The sequence below is a fragment of the Lampris incognitus genome, chromosome 14, assembly GCF_029633865.1.
Source record: "Lampris incognitus isolate fLamInc1 chromosome 14, fLamInc1.hap2, whole genome shotgun sequence".
NCBI lineage: Eukaryota > Metazoa > Chordata > Actinopteri > Lampriformes > Lampridae > Lampris > Lampris incognitus.
Window position 1 is genome coordinate 20,717,037 of NC_079224.1, and position 20,833 is coordinate 20,737,869.

A 20,833-nucleotide genomic window follows, 5' to 3' on the forward strand; every position below is an offset into this window, starting at 1 on the left:
TTGATGCCGCCTTTATGAGTAGGTTGACACTGTTGTTAAATCAAATTCCTATTAGCTTCATGTCGTCTGCAAAATAAAGTCTCAGAGACCTAGACAGTCACCCATGGCCAAATCCCATCCCAATTAGACTATTGTAATTATCTTTCTGTTGGCATTAGCCTGTCAGAGGCTATCCCACACCACCCGCCCTCTCTCTCCAACATGTAATTTTGAAAGGAGAACTACAGCCTGTAGTTTGGGGAGGATAATTCTGAAATGAGGTACCTTTGCCTGGTTGTGGTACTATAGTTATCAAGCAGCTGAGTGCTGGCAACCTCCAGATTCCAGTCACACATCTCCAGCAGTTTCAGACAGTCTGTCCTGCTCTTCAGACCCAGGCAGAACAATTGCTCCACCTGCGGAGAGGAAAGGAGGCGGTGAGGGTGCAGAGAAGGAGAGAGAAAATGAATCGAGGAGGGAGGTTAGTAGGGAGGGTGTCACAGGAGATTTGATGGGTCAAAGGGTCAGATACAGAAAAAAAAACAGATGGCTGATTTAACTTTCTATGTTACATCATTAAAAAAAAATCCATGATTCCACTTCGATTTGGCCTGATTCCACAAAGAGCAAATTACCTTGAGCGACTTTAAATGACTGTGTATATTTGTTGCCTTCAAAACAAGTGAAAGGCAATTACAGAAAATGTCCCTGGGCCTATCCAGTAAATCACTAGAGACCTTTATGTAATGCAACAGTATCTAGCTACCTACTGTCCTGTACCACTGAGAATACAGGTTCATCTTAAAGAATACTTATTCCGAGGTAGCGTAACACCGCCATGCACTTTCTGCAGCCCTTATATTGATGGAGTGAAACAATATTGTCCCCTTGATGTCCTTATACTGAGCCGGTGCAACAACACAGAGCACCTCCGCTCAGCCATTACGTTTTGATTGTTTAGCTTCTCTCTTTACGTTTGAAGACTAGAGGAGAGCAGAAAGGGTTCGTACTTGCACATAACCTTTTTCATTAATGTCTGGTATTAGTATAACTGTTTCACTGCATTTTATTTCACTTTTATTGTTTACGCTGCACTTTATTAGCAGCACATTGAAAAGCTTAGGCTTGCAATTGTAGGACACTCCCTTGCTGAATAGTGCACGTGTGAGCGCGCTCACCTTGAGGTAATGCACCGCTTTCAGGACATTCCAGTTATGGTTCTGGAGGGCTGTTTGGCACTCCTCCATTGTCACGCCGTGAACTGCCTCCTGCACCTGAATGGCACATCCATCATATGAAACGGCATCAGGAGTGGTCAACATGTGTCTGAAGACACCTTGAATTCACCTGGCGCCCATCCCTGACTCTTGTGTATTGTGTAGGGATTGTGAGTGGTGCCTTCAAAACAACCATCAGCCCTTCTGACCAACCCTCTCCGTATCACACACACACACACACACACACACACACACACACACACACACACACACACACACACATGGACGCGAGGTGATGATGATTCAGTCACGTAGGGATCGATGTGTTTTGCATCGTTTTATAATCGCAAAGTCATGAAACTGCCTTCATTGTGTGTTTATTTGTAAATCTGCTACCTCTTTGTCTACTCTGCCCACTCAGCACCTATTGCATGCCTATCCATCCTGGAAGAAGGACTTCTCCTCTAATGTTCCTACTGAGGTTTTTCCTGAAAAGGTTTATTTTTTTCCTGTGGAGTTTTTAACTCCTTCACACCAAGGATGTGAGGATGTGGGCGTTGTACGTTGTTGTTTAATGATGTACCTATCTGCTTTTGGAGAATGGAACGTGAATGTGAAGTGAATATAAATCTCTCTGTGGCCGTACCTGTGACACGGGGCTATGCAAATGATCTTGCCTTGACATACTGGGTGTCAATGAACCAATCAAATCTGCTGACCTTTGTATCAAAATCTCATCAATAGTTGAGTTGAACACTGCCTCAAATCCATAATGCGTCTCAGATTCGTTTCACAAGTAATCATGCAAGAATGTACTTTCCAGCCGGGGCAATCTGATTTTCTGTGCTTACACATTTTTTTTGAAGGGGGAATTGAACGGATCATTTCCATTCAAACCAGGTTTCGATTAAAACCAAACACTACACCAGCTGACTCCAGTAATAGGCACACATACAAGAGGGAGAAACTGACTGGTAAACAGACGGTGTCGTGCTCGGTTGGAGTGAAAGTCTGCAAACACTTAAGCACTGATCCGACTACACAAGTTATTTGCATGCTATTAGGTGGTTGGTACTTAATGATTTCTTATTTATTTCACTAACTCAGTTTTAAACTTGTTTGTACTTTTCTAGAATTTGCCTGTACTTTTATTTATTTATTTTTTGTGGGGGGGGTTTATTGATTTCATTGTTTTATTGCGTGAAGCACTTTGTGTTACATTTGTTTGTATGAAAAGTGCTATACAAATAAAATCTGATTGATTGATTGATTATTTAGTTGCAAACTTCTGTTTAACCTTCGCACATACCTGAAGTCCAATTCAGTGGCTTTCTGAAGAGCACACTGACTTTTTAAATTGCGTTGTTTCCGCATCAATTGTGTTTTTCCTTGTCATATTGAAATCCAGTTGACTGCCGACGTAATCAATTCTTTTTCAAAGCGCAGCAAGACGTGTGCAGTAAAACCTGCTGTATATGTCTAACGCAAACTGCAGGGGTTTTTTTCTTCTTTACTTGTCTAATGGAAACACACACAACCCCATCACACATGCGCACACACACACACACACACCATGTCACCCTATACTTGTGGGGAACCCTCATTGACCGCATTCGTTCCCTAGCCCTTAACCCTAAAACCTTAACCGCCATCACTACATGCCTAAATGTAATCCTTACTCAATTACCTCAATCTAATCCTAATTCTACTGTAACCCTAAAACCAAGTCCTAACCCTTAAATACACCCTTTTCCTCATGGGGACCCATAAAATGTCCCCACAAGGTAGGTGGTTTCAGGTTTTTCTATCCTAATGGGGACAGGTGGTCCCCATTAAGATAGAAAAACCTGGTACACACACACACACACACACACACATTCTCTTCCTCAACTTGTCAAATAGAAACACACACAACCCCCCCCCCCCACACACACACACACACAGCTCTCTAGTAAGTAAGAATAACGGCCAAAAACTACTAACTGCTCAAGAATGATCTAATGCTGCCCCCCTCTGTTCAACATTAGAAACCACAAGGTATAAAATAAGACATTCCTGCTATTACCACATCATCTCCCTACACAGTAAATGTTAGTAACAGTCAGCAGAATTTAAGGGGCCCTTTGAAATTTAAATTATGACAAAAGACAGCATGCCCGGTGTTACGGCCAGAGTCTTTGTCTTTCTACTGATCCGGTAGGGCCACCCTGAACATAACCTGGAGCTGTTAGTTTTGGTCTTGGCTGTGTGACAGCCACATTATCTCGTGATAATACAGGCACCATCTTGTAGAGCTGAGGTAGAGGTATACATTGACAACACACTTGAGCAGTACAGAATTGAAGAGACGGCTATGTCTGGAGTGGCAGCGCTCCCATTTGTTGTAATTTACAAAAACAAGCTAAATTTAAAAAGAAATGCAAGCAACAGATTAATGAAGGTGATACAATGTAGGATTCTGACACGCATAAAAATGCGACACTTTGTCTTTCATGCCTTACTATTAATAGTTTTCTTAAGAAAATCTTCATTACAAGTTTGTAAATGAGACATTTCTCTCTCCAAAAAGCAGCAAAAGAGAAGTACTTCAAACTATCATTCCAAAGCTGAGTTTTGCTCACCATTTTGACCCTGTCAACAGTGTTCACTCCTCCCTCGGTGCTGGTGCCCGTGACCAGTACCCCTGGCGTTAGTCCCTCTAGACATACCCGGGGTAAACTGACTGACGTCTTCATCCCTGACCGGGTCCCTGCGCCTAGACTGCTGTTATTGTTGGAGGAGAAATTAGCCTTCAGGTCACCCGGCTGGACCAGCCCCTGTCCCTGGATGTGTCCCTGCAGAGTTTGGCTATTGACCACCATGGGTCTTACGGTAGCAGTGTTAGCTTGCCGCATGTGCCTTCCCTCGCTGCTGCTCACGGCCACATTCTCGGACTCTCTAAAGAAGCGATCGTACCGGTCGAGGTATGGCGGTCTCTCAGGCAGGAGGTAATAGTGGGTGTTGCTGACCTTACGCCCATCACGGACAATGGGGAGGATACAGGGACCCTTGCTCGATGCGTCCTTCCCCAGCGCCTGGGCTTGGATCACTTTGGGAGCAGCATATTTAGGATCCGGGGCAAAGCTGTGCGTAGTTGGCATTGGTTTAACCGGAGAAGTGGAGAGGTAGGAGCCGTAGGCATGTGTGGAGGAGGCGCAAAAGGTGAGGGGAGCTGGTGGGGCACTGGGGCTGATGGAGTAGGCTCTCTGCTGGGGAGAGCCCACAACCAGACCCATGGGGCTTGGGGTCCGGGAACATGGCTGGGAGAAGGGGTCTCTAGGGGGAATCTGAGGTGGTCTGTCTACATTTAAAGTGTCCTCTGTGGTGGTGGCTGGCGTGGGGGACTGGGAAAGATCCCCTGACCAGCACACAGGGGTGTACCCCCCCTTTTTTACTGGGCGTGGGGGAATGGGGATGCGTGGTGGGATCTGGGGTTTGTCCTCAGTAATGGACAGGACAATCTGACGATGCATGTCCTGCGTCTGCGGGGTCTGGGGAGATATGGCTAAACTCTGGGATGGTGAGACTGACCGGGAACCTCTTCCGGCGGGAACGTTGAGCCTCCTCATGCACTCCTGTTGGAGCTCTTGGAAAATCTCGGCCGACTGGGAGAAGGCATTGGAGGGACCCTGGGATTGCTTGCTGGGTAGAAAGAGGTTGTCTTCTAGGCCAGGTTTGTCTGGGCCTCTGGAGACAGGGCTTTCGTCATCAAACTCCTGTCCAGAGGAAAGGACCTCATTCGAGCTGTGGCCATCAGTCTGTTCCTCTTCCTGCTGCTGCTGCTCTGCACTATTGATAGAGCTCACCTAATTTAAAGAGAGAAAGTTCAACAATTTTAGCAGCCTTGAAATCCCTTCTATTTCATGTGCTGCCTAATTCAACAACGTTACAACTCAAGTGCAACCACTCTGGGTTCTTGAGCTGCAACAGGGTGACAACAGCACAACAGATAAGCGCTTCCATTTCCCACCTTGTGGAAATATTAAGAGAAATGTGTGGCATAAAGGAATGTTATTTCCCCTCCTACCATACCTCCATATCGTCCTCATCTTGCGCAACATCATCGTAGGCAGGGGGTGGAGGCAACGGTCGGGCATCCCAGTCCACCACTGGCGTGGGGTGGAGGGGGCGGGGCAGTGATCGAGACGGGCTCTGAGGTGGTGTTCGGTCCAGGATATTGTCAGCTTCTAATGCCAGCTTAGCCAATGAGGGTATCTGGATCTCAACTACTGGGGAAGGCGAGGGTGTGGGTGGGGGAAATTCCTCCTCGCCAAAGTCTATGAGTGACACTTCGCTGTTGGGGGTGTTCCCTGAGCCCGAGGGCCGGGTCCCTCCCTGCTTGGAGGCAGAGACCCAAGCAGCAGGTTTGAGTTTGAGACCTTTGATGGAGCCTGGTTTTCGTATCGATAACCTCTTGAGTCCTGTGGAGGTGGCGTCCTCGTCCTCAGTGACCAGGTCGTAGCATGGCTCTGGAGGGCACAATCACGCCACATGTCAGACAGGCTTTAACCATCCTTCAGCGGTCAGAATATTTCAGGATAACATTACATAGCATCTCTTCAAAGCTACTGCAAGGAGTTCTTCAGCGGTTATTCATCCGTCTCAATAAAATGTTGATGCCTCTATTTGACCAACATAATCAAACGAGACCAGTGAGAAGATAAGATATCGCTGTGTAATGATTTCAGAGGTTTTTTTTGGGTTGGATTCCACGTAAAATCTGGCAAAACGATTTAAGTTACACAGACACAATTACAGATACTAAATTACCACATCATTGCATATCTTGCAAACACCTGTTTTGTTTTTTTCCCCAAAATACCACTGCATCTCTCACTCTTCAAAACAAATGCACGAGCTACCATTGGGTGAATCTAGATTTTTTGCAACGGTGAAGTCATTCTTCAGCGAAACACTATCGCTTTTGTCCACAACGTCACGCAAAGTCAATGAAAACCCAAAACTCCTTGTAGAAGCTTTTAGGACCAAACCACAATCTACACGACACATGCCACTCTACTCCGAAAGCGCTCGTAGTTAACAGTTAGTCATTCAAATGCACAGTACGGACACTGTACACCTGTTAGAGAGAGAGAGAGAGAGAGAGAGAGAGAGAGAGAGAGAGAGAGAGAGAGAGAGAGAGAGAGAGAGAGAGAGAGAGAGAGAGAGAGAGAGAGAGAGAGAGAGAGAGAGAGAGAGAGAGAGAGAGAGAGAGAGAGAGAGAGAGAGAGAGAGAGAGAGAGAGAGAGAGAGAGAGAGAGATGAAGAAATGACAAGATTAGGAAGTAAAGAAGGAAAACAGGCGATATGGTCACTGTTGAAAACAGAGGTCAAAGGACAGAGAGAATGCATGGAGAGAGAGGGATGAGAAGAGAGAGATGTACCTTTGAGGAATGGAGCTAGGAGAGAACAGAGAGGAGCAATAGGAGAGGAGCTGCTCAGAGAGACCACACTTACTCTTGGCTAACATCGGCGGCTGCGGGGGGCGGGAAGGGGGCTCCTCTGAAAAGAAAAACACCACCATCCAAGAAAGAGGGCGAGGGAAAGAGAGAGAGAGAGAGAGAGAAACAGACAGAGAGAAAGATGGAGAACCAGAGAGTCGAAAAGTGAGAGGGAAAGAGACGGTGACAAGTGAAAAGCAGTGAGGTCAGCTCAAGGATATGAAAGGAAGAGAGGAGGCAAAAGCCAGATTGTGTGGCAAATAAAAGCTTAGCAGCAAGTGAAGGAAACAGATAGAGGTGACATTTCTCAGAGTCGTCCTTTCAGGGTGCTGTCTACGCGGGTCATGTACTGTTGAAAAACTACCGTGTGGTTAAAGAACTGAGGAATAATACATGTACATTAAATGACAGTCATTTAGCCGACGCGTTTATCCAAAGCGACTCACAATAAGTGCATTTAACGTAGGAAATTAGGAGAACTACTAGTCATCAGAGGTCATAAGTGCGTCTAAACAAGCATCTAAGAGCAAAACCAGTGCTAAAGTAAAAGTACAAGAAAGAGTTTTTTTTTAAATGACTGAATACTATAAGTGTTAAGAGCAAATAACAGGGTAGTAGTTCTTGAAGAGCAGAGTTTTCAACCTGTGCCGAAAGATGGGCAGCGACTCCGCTGTCCCGACATCAGTGGAGAGTTCATTCCACCACTGTGGGGCCAGGACAGAGAAGAGCCATGACCGGGTCGATCGGCAGCAGGGGCCTCTGAGCGACGGGGCAACCAGGCATCCCGAAGCAGCAGAGCAAAGTGGTCGGGTGGGGGTGTAGGGCTTGACCATGGCCTGGAGATAGGAAGGAGCTGTTCCTTTCACTGCCCTGTAGGCTAGCACCAGAGTCTTAAACTGGATGCGAGCAGCTACTGGGAGCCAGTGAAGAGACACGAGAAGGGGAGTTGTGTGGGAGAACTTAGGGTGGTTGAACACCAGACGAGCTGCAGCTTTCTGAACAAGCTCCAGAGGTCTGATGGCCGACGCCGGGGCGCCAGCAAGGAGGGAGTTGCCGTAGTCCAGCCGGGAGATGACCAGAGCCTGGATGAGCACCTGTGCCGTCTCGTCGTTGAGGAATGGGCGAATCCTCCTGATGTTATAGAGGAGAAATCTGCAGGAGCGAGCAACCGATGCAACGTTTGCAGCAAACAACAGTTGGTCGTCCAGGATCACACCCAGATTCCTCGCAGTCCGAGTTGGCTTCACCACGGTGTTGCCAATGGTGATGGCCAGGCCTCGGTGCAGGCAACCTTTCCCCGGGAGGAACATCAGCTCTGTCTTGTCCAGATTGAGCTTCAGGTGGTGTGTCACCATCCACTCTGAGATGTCAGTTAAGCACGCAGCAATGCGTGTCTCTGATTGAATGTCAGAGGGAGGAAAGGACAAGATCAGCTGGGTGTACGTGTTTACATGTCCACTACTCACTTTTTGCTCGACCCGGTAACTGGGTTGGGCGAGCAGCACTGAGGTCCAACCCCAGAATGTCAGGAGGGTCCATGGGATTGCCGAGGTACAAACTGAAACAGGGAGAGAGAAAATGAGATGGATGGAGACTTAAGTGCATTAAACGTCAATAAAATGAGTGTCACCACAAACCAAAAACCCACTGATTGACTAAATGTAAGGTTATCAATATCTAAAGTGGTGCACTAGCGCCATCTACTGGTGACAGCAAAACTTGAATTTCTCTTGCAATTTGACAGGGTAGGCTGTAATGCCAGGTTATATGGTAAACATTATTATAGTAGAAACTTTCACACAATATCGATATATATCACAAAATTTAAGAATATTTAAGAATCCAACTGAGGTTAATCCTGCTGAACCTTAGAAATAGTATCCCCTGAAATATTTCAGACCAGGTATTTAAATTTGGGAGACATTTTTGGTAGCAGATTCTCATTATCTTATATTTAGATAACAAAATGTTATATCCCGATATGACTGCATCAAAACTTAATCAAAATATGATAGCATTGAATGGCGATAAACTACTACAATATTAAATTACTGCCCAGCCCTAGTTAGCTGCACTGTTCCACAATATGTAAAATTACAAAGCAATCATGTGATTGCCAGGCTCTAAGAGGGGTTAAGAATAAAGCTGACTGATTTGTAATGAATGGTGGCTTCTGAACTTCTGCCGCCAATCTGTGTACGAACTCACACCAAGTTGACATCCGTTTAAAATGTGTATGTGAACAGTTTGGCTCTTACTCGTCGATCCGGTCAGGGAAGCCCCAGCAGCGGTGCGGGTCGGTGTCTCCATGGCCGGTGTGAATGAAGCTGTTCTTGAGTGGTCGGCTGATGTCATGGGCTGACAGACCCGCAACCGACGTCACCACGTTCCTGGGGAACTGGCCCACCTTCAGAGTCCGCTTGTTCTGACCACGCCACCAGTAGTTTTCAGCCCTGGCAGACACAGAGATTTAGAGGACTGTGAAGGAAAATTGGCACGAGGCACTAGAAATTCTAATTTATTCATTGTGCATTTGTTTCTCTATGCCTGTTGGTCAAACCTGCTTTAAATAAGGGTGTTGTGAATTCCTCAGAGGGGAGTGTGAATGTTTGTAAATGGGGAATGGGTGTTATCTTCCCTCCCACATACCCTGCTTAACTCACAGTGCCTTGTAATTCTATATGGCCCCCTTACTTGCGATGACCAGATGTTTAAACTAACCCATGGGGTGCGGTACAGGGAAACGTATGGCTGTGGTTGACCAATGGATAAGTCTTTCTTGGAAGGGTGTATAAGGAAGACAACTCTTTTGTAAAGTGAGAACGCAAGGAGGTGTTTCTTCATATGGTACAATACGTTTGGTCTGGTCTTGTCTTTGTATTATACAATATTAATTGTTTTTATTAACAACCATCATCGCCTTGTGTAATTATTTCTGAGTCCAGAGCGTTCACAGGTCAATTTCCATGACAGGACACAACAGGGAATTGACCCATGGGGCAAATTATTCCTGCTTGAAATTGTCCATCTTGAAATATGGCAATGAAAAAAATATTTACCATGTTTTATAAAATGCAGAAAAATTAGTGCATAATTGGAAATATGCCTCATAATGAGACGTTTCTCTTAATAAATACTTGTGTTTGGGTTTTTGGATTTCCCCCCTTTTTTCCCCCCAATTGTATTCGCCCAATTACCTCACTCTTCTGAGCCATCCCGGTCGCCGCTCAACCCCCTCTGCTGATGCGCGGAGGGCTGCCGACTACCACATGCTACATCCGACACATGTGGAGTCGCCAGCCGCTTCTTTTCACCTGACAGTGAGGAGTTTCACTTGGGGGACATAACGCGTGGGAGGACCACGCTATTCCCCCAGTTCCCCCTCTCCCCTGAACAGGCGCCCCGACCGACCAGAGGAGGTGCTAGCGCAGCGACCAGGACACACACCCACATCCGGCTTCTCACCCATAGACACGGCCAATTGTGTCTGTTGGAATGCTTGACCAAGCCGAGGCAACACCGGGATTCGAACCACCGATCCCTATGTTGGTAGGCAACAGAATAGATGGCTACACTACCCGGATGCCCCCCAAACCCTCTTATGTTATCAAATTCAAATAATTTTACAACGAACCTGAACAGGAGGGTAGACTATTCACAACCTTTTGCCAGTGCTTGTACACTCCTATTTCCCACAGGTTAGGAGAGTTAGCCAGAAAAAGGCTGCACTAGACTAGAGTGTGTGTGTCTGCATGACGGTGCTCTTTCCAAAATGGTTATTAATTATTCAATGCATACTCCAACATTTTAAAAATAGAATTTCCCATTTAAAAAAAAAACAGTATACACAGACATAGATTACAAGCTAGCTTGTGAATCAACGGGAGAATAATTTGTAAACCAACATTTAACCTTTATGTCAGACATCTTTTCTTTTCTTTTCTTTTTTTTTTGGTTGCTATATCTAAATTACCGTTAGGTGTTATCTTCACATGCAGGTAGGGTCTGCATGTGGACTAACGTTTGTATGAAGCGGCAAACCTTGCACATTTACAGTCATTTCAAACTTAGGCTCAAATGAGTCTCTCTTTATCACATACAGGAACACCCACCTGCCCTCAATGATGGTGATGACATCATTGACCTGGATCTGCAGCTTGTCTGGCTCATCAAAGTCCTGAAGGGCACACATGTCTGTGGGCATGGTCTAGAATGGACAAACACATATGACTCATCCACGCACACCTTCTGTGTGAGAGGCACAAATAATCACACGAGTGACCTAATAAAAACTGGGACACTTGAGTGAGCCTGTCCATGCCAGGCTTTGTTGTAAGCTTATCTGTTTGACTAGTATGTTGTTTCGCTTGTTGGCCTCTGGTCAATATCTCTTCTGAAATGGTTGAGGTCGAGCTCCTTCTCACTTTGATAAAGACGGATTGCTGGGATTATCATGGCTTTGCTGAAGGTGCTCAGTTTGCTTATTAAGTTGGTGTTGTGCAGAAACTGGGGCTAGGACTCATTAAGATCACAAAGCATCCCATATTTAAAAATAAAATAAATATGATTACTGAAACAAATGCTGAGGCTGTAGGCAAGAAACATAGTTAGTCTTAAACAACATTAATGTGATGCAATATCAGCTTTCGACAGTCAGTAAAACTCTCATGTGTGTGACTTTAAATTTCAATAAAACTCCCCTAACCAGGAACCTCATGCTGTGCAAACAACATATCTGGTAACACTTTACATTAAGTGCAAGGAATAAGTGTTAGTTAATAGGTAATAAGGCTCGTACAAGTCCTTATAAGTGCTTATTTGCATTATTATGTGTTGACAAGACTATGTTAATAATAGCGTCAATAACACATTTTCAGCCACTAGGTGGCACTTGTGAAATATGAAATACCTACTTTTTCACATTCGTCTTAAATTGTTAGTCCAATCTGCATAAAACTTTGCATGTAGCATCTAAGCAGCCTCATGATTGAAAGGAGAAGAATTAGAAGAATTTTGATACCACAAAAGTTAAACATTATGACTTATAACGGCCTTATTAACTATTAACTAACACTTATTATTGTCTTATTAACATATAATAATGTTAATAAACATTTTATGAGGACTTATAAGGGCTTTATTACCTATTAACTACCACTTAGTTTAGTCTTATTAATGCATAATGTTAATAATCATTTTATAAGGACTTATAAGCGCCTTATTACCTATTAACTAACACTTATTACATGCACTTAATGTAAAGCGTGACCGAATATCTTTCTCTCTACCTCCAGCAGGAACTCTCGCAAGGCGACAAAGGTGGGTCTGTCGTCCGGTTTCTGGGCCCAGCACTGCAGCATGACGTTGAAGATGTCCTGAGGACAGTCCTCCGGTTTAGGGAGACGTTCCCCTTCCTTGTCAATCTTGTGCAGGATCTGAGACACATTGTTTTCCCCATTAACAAAGAATGTTTTTATCAAACAATAAGGTAGAGAAGTTCTGTAGTTCAAGAGTGTGTGTGGGAGATTTTTTCCAAACTGAATATGTGTGTGCGTGCGCATGCGTGTGTGTGCGTGTAACGCTACTGTACTTTCGTAGTGCGTTTGCAACTCTAACGCTACTGTATTACGTTTGTTGTGTTTGTGTGCATGAGAGTAGAAGTGTGTGTTTGTGCACCTGGCTGCCGTTGAGGCCCAGCCAAGGCTCCTGGCCGTGGGTGAACATCTCCCAGAGTGTCACTCCGAACATCCAGGTGTCTGTAGCATGAGAGAAGGTTCTGGTCTTCAAACTCTCTGGAGCACACCTGCAGGGTGAGGCATTACAAACACATATAAGCTGCACAGATTCTATCCATAGTATTCACATGACGTCACATTCATACTGGAACGCCCGCCTGGTGGGCAATACACCTCCCAAACGGCAGCATTACTGACCCATCCAGAAACAAAAATACATATAAGTGTCTGTACTTTTGTAAGCTCTCATCCTGGTGGCAGTGTAAGGAGAGGGATTATCCACAAGATCTATGTAAACATCGCCAAATTGGAGCTCTGGCGGGGCCTTCGCTGTTTTTAGAGACTGAAATACTGCGGCGGGTGCTGTATATGGATAACAAATGCCCAAAACTTGTTGTTTGTTAATATATCTTTGTTCTTCTTCTTTCATAAGGTGATCCAAATAGTCGTTGCTTAGAACAGCTGGAAAACTGACAGGTCTGTGCTGCTGCTCTACGGAGTTTCCACTGTTGGCCGCCATGCTGGAACTTGGTTTCGCCCGCCACTGTCACGTGACTTAAAACTATGGATAGAGCACCCCCTACTGTTACAGTCTGCACACATTTCATCGGATTACCTAGGTCATATATATTCAGCCTCACCAGAACCTATTCTGACACAAAAATAAACAAAAACACCTGAAAGAATTTCATAAATAAGGTACAAGATGAGGGTTGGTTTCATAGATGTATTTGACACCTCTCAACACACATCAGTTAACTGCACGTGTTCTTCCTGGATAGGGTATGTATCCCGAGTTTTCGCTTAAGTCCATCTTTCATTCTTAGCTGTTCAACACCAAAAAACTACCCACCATGCAAAGGGGACCTTTCGATGCTCCTGCATCACGTAGTGCTCATGGTTGTTGGGCAGGGCCCTCATCAAGCCAAAGTCTCCAATCTTGACTCTGTGGGCTGATGCCAGTAGGATGTTCCTGAAGAGATTTTGTAAACATTTTAACAATTAGTCTTTTTTTGGCTTGTTTTGTTTGTTTGTGTTTTACCCCCCCCCCCCCTTTTTGTACCCGTCCAATTGTACCCATCAAATTACCCCACTCTTTCGAGCCATCCCAGTCACTGCTCCACCTCCTCTGCAGCCCGGGCTGCAGACTATCACATGCCTCCTCTGATACATGTGGAGTCACCAGCCACGTCTTTTCACCTGACAGTGAGGAGTTTTGCCAAGGGGATGTAGCATGTGGGAGGATCACGCTGTGCCCCCCAGTTCCCCCTCCCCCTTGAACAGGTTCCCCGATCGACCAGAGGAGGCGCTAGTGCAGCGACCAGGACACATACCCACATCCGGCTTTACACCCATAGACACGGCCAATTGTGTCTGTAGGGACGCCCGACCAAGCTGGAGGTAACAAGGGGATTCGAACCGGCGATCCTCGTGTTGGTAGGCAACGGAATAGACCGACATGCTACCCGGATGCCTCTAAAATGATGTACTTGTGACAGACAGGCAATGATGTCAGAAAAAGATTTCAAACTCTCTCACAAGACAAGTCCATTCATTTGAGCTTTGTGCTTCACTGTAGAAGGTCAGGTCAGGGGAAAAGCCATAAAACATCAGGACCCTGAAAAGTGTTATGAGCCCTTCCAGACTGCCAGACTGTAACTAAGGACTCGATTTATCTAAGGTCGAACCTAACCAGTCCTTACATTCTGACAACCCGGTAGATTAAAGAACAAATTTTAAGAGGGGACTTGGTCTCTCATCATTATCTGTAACTTTCTAAACCAAGAGAGACTTAAGCACTAAGAAGGCAAACGGCTATGCCAACTGGCTTTGGGATTTGCAACTCTAAATCCTTTAAAACTGCTGATGGAGAAGTCCAACACCTCCATGGCTTTTTCTGGAACTATTTAAGCACCGAAGGCTTCTGCTTTAAAATTCTCATAAACTTGGAACTTGGGGACATAGCAACTAAACAGAGATCCTTTTTTTCAACCCCACCCACCTAAAAATATCCCCCATTCCTGGACCTACTTGGCAGTCAGACTGCAGCAAGACACCAGCCGTATATCATAACAACAACACACGATGCCATCAGCTATGTTTCCGTCCAAATGTTGCACGCATTTTAAATCCATTTCCAAAGTTGCCAAAAGAAAATGTAAATCAAAGTGTGTTTCCGTCAACTTCTCTCGTGCAAATATTCCGAAGAGGCCGCGACAAGATTACATAATCAGAAGAGTGCCAGCCAAAGTCAAAATGGAAAGATGGCCGGTAGAATCCCTTGCTGTTGTAAGAGAAGAGTAGTCATAACAATTCTTTATCTGTTGTACATCACTCCATCACACGGACCCCAGAGATGGCAAAGAGGGAACCTAATGGCTTATTTAATAAGGGCAATGAGGATTACTGGAGGAAATGACGAACGCACCACAACGGATTCCCCCACATGTCTGGGAACGCAGATGCACCAAGCAGTTCTGGGAGACAACTGTGCGGAGGTATTTCACTAACCAGCCTTGGGAAGCATGTGATGCTTTACATCAACATCCATTGAAAAAAAATCTGTTTCCATCGCCCTTTTCTCTTTATCAATACACCAAGTTTTCCACCTCAGCCAAGCGTTAAAACCGCTTTGCAATATTTAGGCTTTTTTTTCTGCCATCTCAATTCAGGTTTTCTCATGCACAAATCCAAAATGCGCATAAAAACAGGCAAACTGGAAGTCACATATTGATGCAAAGCACCACCCTTACAGAGCACCCCTGGATGCTATGCATGTGATCGGCTCCCCCTTGTGGCTAATCTTCAGCCTGCTGAAAGCGGATGAGTTACAGGCCGGGTTCATGAGGTGCTTTGCGTCACTAAAAAGCATTGTATGCCCTACCTGGCTGCCAGGTCCCTGTGGATGAACCTCCTCTGCTCCAGGTAGGCCATGCCGCAGGCCACCTGCACGGCGTACTGACACAGTGTGTGGATCAACACTGGACCCTGAGGACGCACGCAGCGCAGACGCTCCAGCAGAGAACCCAGAGGAGCCAGCTCCGTCACCTGCAGGGCGGCAGGAGGGAAGGGGGGGAGGAGGTAGGTGGATGGGGTTGGTAATTGGCGTACACAAAGACAAACAGAAACAGGAACGGAGGAAGAATGATTTGGTACACAATCAGGTGAGGGAGATGACGGCAGGAAGAAAAATGGGGTAGTGGGGACGGTTGGGATAAAGGACAACAGGAAGGAAGCATACATATTAGAGGAGACTGGAGGGAGAGGTTCACTGACAGTTAAAACACAAACCTAACAAACTTGACCATGACACAATATCAAGAACGTGACACTGAAACAAAGGGGGAAAATGTAAGCCCTTAATGTCGCCCCTTGTCTGATAGCCTCTCTCTTTCTCTCCTTCCTTCTTTTCTCCATTCATTCATTCATTTTTCCCTCACTCTGGTTGGTCTTAAGGTTTGCTTTTGACAGGCCATAGGGAGGAGATGCAAGCTGAGTGAGTGCTTTGGTAAGGTGTGCGTGTGTGTGAGTGAGTGAGCGAGCGAGTGAGAGAGAGAAATGAGGACACTAACATGATACTACGAAGCTACAGAGCAGTTACTACATCAAAAATTAAAGTCTGTAAACCAGATCTGAACTTCGGTCTCTTACCCCACCAGAAGTATCATTGGGACAGATGTGGAAAGGACATCGTTGGGTAGCATTTATGAAAACATTTTTGGTTGAAAAATCTAAGCTCCAGTCATAACCTTTGACCTTTGGCATAAATTGTTGCTCTACGAGTGCTTGCCTTGTACGAGTGAATGCAGGCCTGTGTGTTTATGTGCATTCATGTATATGTTTGTGTGTGTATCCCTCTGAATGTGTGTGTGTGTGTGTGTGTGTGTGAGTCCACTACCATCTTCATTGGGTGGGTCAGCACCACACCATAGAGGCGGATGAGGTTCTGGTGGTCCAGGGAGTGCATGGCATTGACCTCACAGATGAAGTCATCCAGAGCATCGGGCTGGCTCAGCACGTCAGTCTTCAGACACTTCACAGCAACGTTCAGCTGGAGAGCAAGAGGATGACCGCTTAAAACGAGTGTGTGATTTTACATACGGTCCACCTAAAAGAGGCACAATCAGCCCTCCAGACTCTAGGCACTAAGGTAGAAACAACAGATGACACAGTCCTCCACTGAATCCACACAAATCGTACTGGGCAAAATACTTATTCATTTGCCTTATTGTGTCCTTATAGGTTTGTGTTCCTAAAGGGGAAAAAATCATCATTTTCAGCATTATCTCTCTCCATATAGTATGTATATGTTGTGGGGCTAACACTCCATTAGCAGCCATAGTTCTGAGTGTCTTCTCTGTGTCTCTGAAATGCTGCTGACATCATGTCAGCTAGTGATGTCACTGGCAGACAACCTGTGAATGTGAACACTTGTCTCCAGATTTGCCTATAAGCTGCATTGCATTGTTATTTTCATTTTCTTAGGTGAATAAAAATGCTTCGTAGCATTATTATTTTCACTTTTTTTTTTCTTTTTTAATACATTTTCTTGTGCAAACCAATGTCAGCAAACCACGACATTGACAGATTGTCCACCATGGACGTCACTGATGGACACGATTTCTGCACAATTTCAGCAGTGTTTCAGAAACACGCGGAAAACTGCTCAGTGTTACGGCTGCTAATGGAGAGTTATCCCTTCAACATACATGTACAAAATTACACGCAAAATAATGATTTTTTTTCCCCCTTTACGATTTCCCCCCTCTTAAATGTATTTTATTGCTCAAAGAAAGCTGAATCAGTTCATCTGGACACGTTTATTGGGAGAGAAACGTTTCACCACTCATCTACATGACCTCGTCTTCAGTCTCCACTGACTGCAGGTATCCCCACCTGTATCAGAATCATGTTTACTGGCCATGTAGGTTTGCACCTACATGTTATTTGACTCCGGTGTCGTGGCTCTCTCAGTGTACTTAACATCGAATAACAACACTACAACACAACAATCTTCAGATATATACACAAGGATTGACTATATACAGGCGGAATAAGAGGGGATAATGTGCAATGGTGCAGAGAATATTGTGTACAATATTGTATAGGCAATGTGTACTATTCACAGAGGGTGTGGGATTGGCTGCATTCACAGCATTGTAAGATGGTGACAGATGTACTCTTAGCCCCGCCCCGCCCCCCCTCCCCTAATCGGTTCAGGGATGGTCGTTCCCTCCCTCCCCCGTTCAAACCAGCGTTCCTCCTTATCTGTCTGTCGCTATCTTACAATGCTGTGATTGCAACCATCCCAAAAAACCTTTGGGAATAGTACACATGGCCATTGAAACGCTAATTAATGGTCACACCCATATTTGCATATGAAACTATTGCTGGTTTCAGTCGTTATGTCACTGTTTAGAAGGGGGGGGGGGTACCTGCAGTCAGTTTAGACTGAAGAGGTCACTTAGATGAGTGATGAAACGTCTGTCAATAAACGTTGTATCCAGATGAACTGATTCAACCTTTTTTTGGGGGGGGGGTTTGGCTTTTCCCCCCTTTTTCTCCCCAATTGTACCCAGCCAATTACCCCACTCTTCCAAGCTGTCTGGGTCGCGTTTCCACCCCCTCTGCTGATCCGGGGAGGGCTGCAGACTACCACATGCCTCTTCTGATACATGTGGTGTCACCAGTCACTTCTTTTCACCTGACAGTGAGGAGTTTCGCCAGGGGGATATAGCACGTGGGAGGGTCACGCTATTTCCCCCAGTTCCCCCTCCCGCCCCAACCGACCAGAGGAGGCACTAGTGCAGCGACCAGGACACATGCCCACATCCAGCTTCCCACCCGCATACACGGCCAATTACGTCTGTAGGGGATGGCTGACCAAGCCGGAGGTAACACGGGGATTTGAACCAGCGATCTCCATGTTGGTAGGCAACGGAATAGACCGCCACGCTACCCGGATGCCCCTTTCTTTGTTTTTTTGTTAATCTGGATTATTAAGCATGCATAAAGACATTCTTTTATTAATGTTTTGAAGACTATTTTAATGCACTGGTCACAGGAGAGAAGTCGATGGTCGCCTCATCACCTTCCCTGCTGGCGTGAGCCACTCCCCTCTCTTGACCACGCCAAAGGACCCGTCCCCCAGCTTCTCGAACAGCGCCAGATCCTTCTCCGAGATGAGGCAGGTCAGGGCCTGCTGCTGGTGCCCCAGAGCACCCGGGGGCCCGCCGCCGCCGGGCTGCGAGACGAGGACTCCCTCCCCCAGGCCCAGCGGCGGCGTGGGAGACAGTTTTCGGAAGGAGGAGGCCGGCTGGCCCTGCTGGGAGAAGTCTCCGCCATCCGGGCGCTTACCACTAAACACCTGGGGGGAGAGGCGAGAGGGGAAGGGGAGAATGAAGCAGGCGGGGATAAAAGCCGTGTTGAATTCCTACAGGGTGAGAGAGATTAGAGCAGCGAGGGGCGAGACCACAACATGGTGAGATGAAAGGTGGAGGCACGGAGGGAGGGCAGAGGCATGCCTTTGAAGGTCTGCAACAAAGATGGCACATCATGAAATCGAAGGCCAAAGCCAGAAGGGACAGGAGGTGAAGATTATGAAGAAATGTAACAAGTAGGCTTCAACCTTTCGGGCCTTCTGTGATCCTGGTGTTTGTTTACAATAAGACGGGAAAGTGGTTTCTAAATGCCTCCCTACATACTGGGTACAACTGCCCCGGAGCCTGGTGTAACCCGGGACACCGACGCCTCTGTGGATGACGTGAAGAATTTGTGTAGAGGTCTGCAGTCCCCTCACTGTGTTATCTCGTAGCCTTGCCCGGTCATTGAGTTATCTGCAACACCACTTTGTACACAGGAGACACCAGCTTAGCTCTGGACAGGGTGGGAGACGGCGGTTGGGCGGGTGAGTGTTTGGGTATTTGAGCCGGGAAGTCGTTTACCGGTGTCCTTTATCGCCCTCCATCTCTGTCTGTCTCCCCTTTCCGTCTCTGTCCGCCAGTCCTCCTGAGGAAACCCAAACTCTGCCTGCTCGTCTGTTGACATTTTTAGCGTCTTTGCGTCTCTTAGTCTTTCTGCCTCTCCCCCTCCATATCTCTCCATAGTATTCCTCATCCCCCCTTTTTTTCTGTTTCACTCCTGCCTGACTCTCATTTGTCTGTTTACTCTTACTCCTGTGCATTTCACCCACTTCCCCCCCGTCCTCCACACCCCCCGTCCTCCACCTCCCATGTTTCCTCTTATATACCCGCATGTCCATATGTGTGTCTGTACACTGCACGGTGTGTGGGAGAGGAGGTCCTATTATGAGTCCTATTCCAAAATGAGGTGTGTGTGTGTGTGTGTGTGTGTGTGTGTGTGTGTGTGTGTGTGTGTGTGTGTGTGTGTGTGTGTGTGTGTGTGTGTGACACCAGTAAGTGGGTTTTAAATGGGAGGCCCAACATTTGAAAATTTTTGAAGATCGTATGTATGTGTGTGTGTGTGTGTGTGTATGTATGTATATATATATATATATATATATATAGTGTATATTTGTGTGTGCTTGTGTGTGTATGCTGGGTGACGTATGGATCAGTGTTCCAGCAGAAAGACACAATGCTATGAGGTAAACACATCAACACCTGATACACACACACACACACACACACACACACACACACACACACACACACACACACACACACACACACACACACACACACACACAGACTTATCAAGGGGGAGATAAGTCCTCAGGATATTCCATTATCTTTATGAAAGGGGGGGGGGGGGAGAGAGAATGGCTCTTGGCTTAAGCACTGACAACACGGCAGGAATTACTCAGCTGTTCGGAAGCAGTCAGTAGGAAGCACTATTAGATTAGACTTGCTGACCTGATTTTGTGTGTGTGTGTGTGTGTGTGTGTGTGTGTGTGTGTGTGTGTGTGTGTGTGTGTGTGTGTGTGTCCGTAAAGCCGTGTCATTCACATAATTCCCAAGCCATATAATGTCAGGGCTGTGCAGCGCCACTGAAGGAAAGGCTTTGTTTAGAAGTCCTAGATATGACTTTGGGGAAATGTAGCTAATAAGGATCCACCAAAACCAGCGCTGATATGGGCTGACTAACAGACAGCAGCACAGGTCACATGGGACGTGCAGCACATCAAATCAGAGTGACTGAACTTCCTGCTCGGTGTGAGTGCACAGAGTAACGTTGCATCCCACCGGCGGAGTAAAATGAATGACATCTTTAAACGTTTTGGTCCAGTGACTCCGAAATTGTCGACCTCTGTCTGTACAGTATAGCCAGTGTAAACTGACAGAACAGACAGCCTCGCTGTTAACCTATTCAGAATAGGATCTCTCGTGCCAAATATACTGACAGGACAGCTATAAACGGTATCTAGTGGTGTGTGGTTTCACATTTGCACTGGACTAGACAT

At 46.1% G+C, this 20,833-nt stretch overlaps 1 protein-coding gene across 3 annotated transcripts in view; it reads right to left on the bottom strand.

The window, feature by feature from the left end:
* Positions 1-20,833, bottom strand: part of tnk2b (tyrosine kinase, non-receptor, 2b) — a 48,544-nt gene that overhangs the window by 5,090 nt on the left and 22,621 nt on the right. For all 3 annotated transcript variants that reach the window (XM_056292669.1, XM_056292668.1, XM_056292670.1), the window contains exons 4-16: positions 18,503-18,778; positions 16,310-16,462; positions 15,296-15,459; positions 13,265-13,384; positions 12,353-12,479; positions 11,965-12,111; positions 10,789-10,883; positions 8,935-9,129; positions 8,143-8,234; positions 5,268-5,704; positions 3,818-5,041; positions 1,158-1,253; positions 265-395 (exon numbers count right to left, since the gene is read on the bottom strand). In XM_056292669.1, the coding sequence (XP_056148644.1) occupies positions 265-395; positions 1,158-1,253; positions 3,818-5,041; positions 5,268-5,704; positions 8,143-8,234; positions 8,935-9,129; positions 10,789-10,883; positions 11,965-12,111; positions 12,353-12,479; positions 13,265-13,384; positions 15,296-15,459; positions 16,310-16,462; positions 18,503-18,778 (3,257 nt within the window). The remainder of the gene's footprint in view (positions 1-264; positions 396-1,157; positions 1,254-3,817; positions 5,042-5,267; positions 5,705-8,142; positions 8,235-8,934; positions 9,130-10,788; positions 10,884-11,964; positions 12,112-12,352; positions 12,480-13,264; positions 13,385-15,295; positions 15,460-16,309; positions 16,463-18,502; positions 18,779-20,833) is intronic.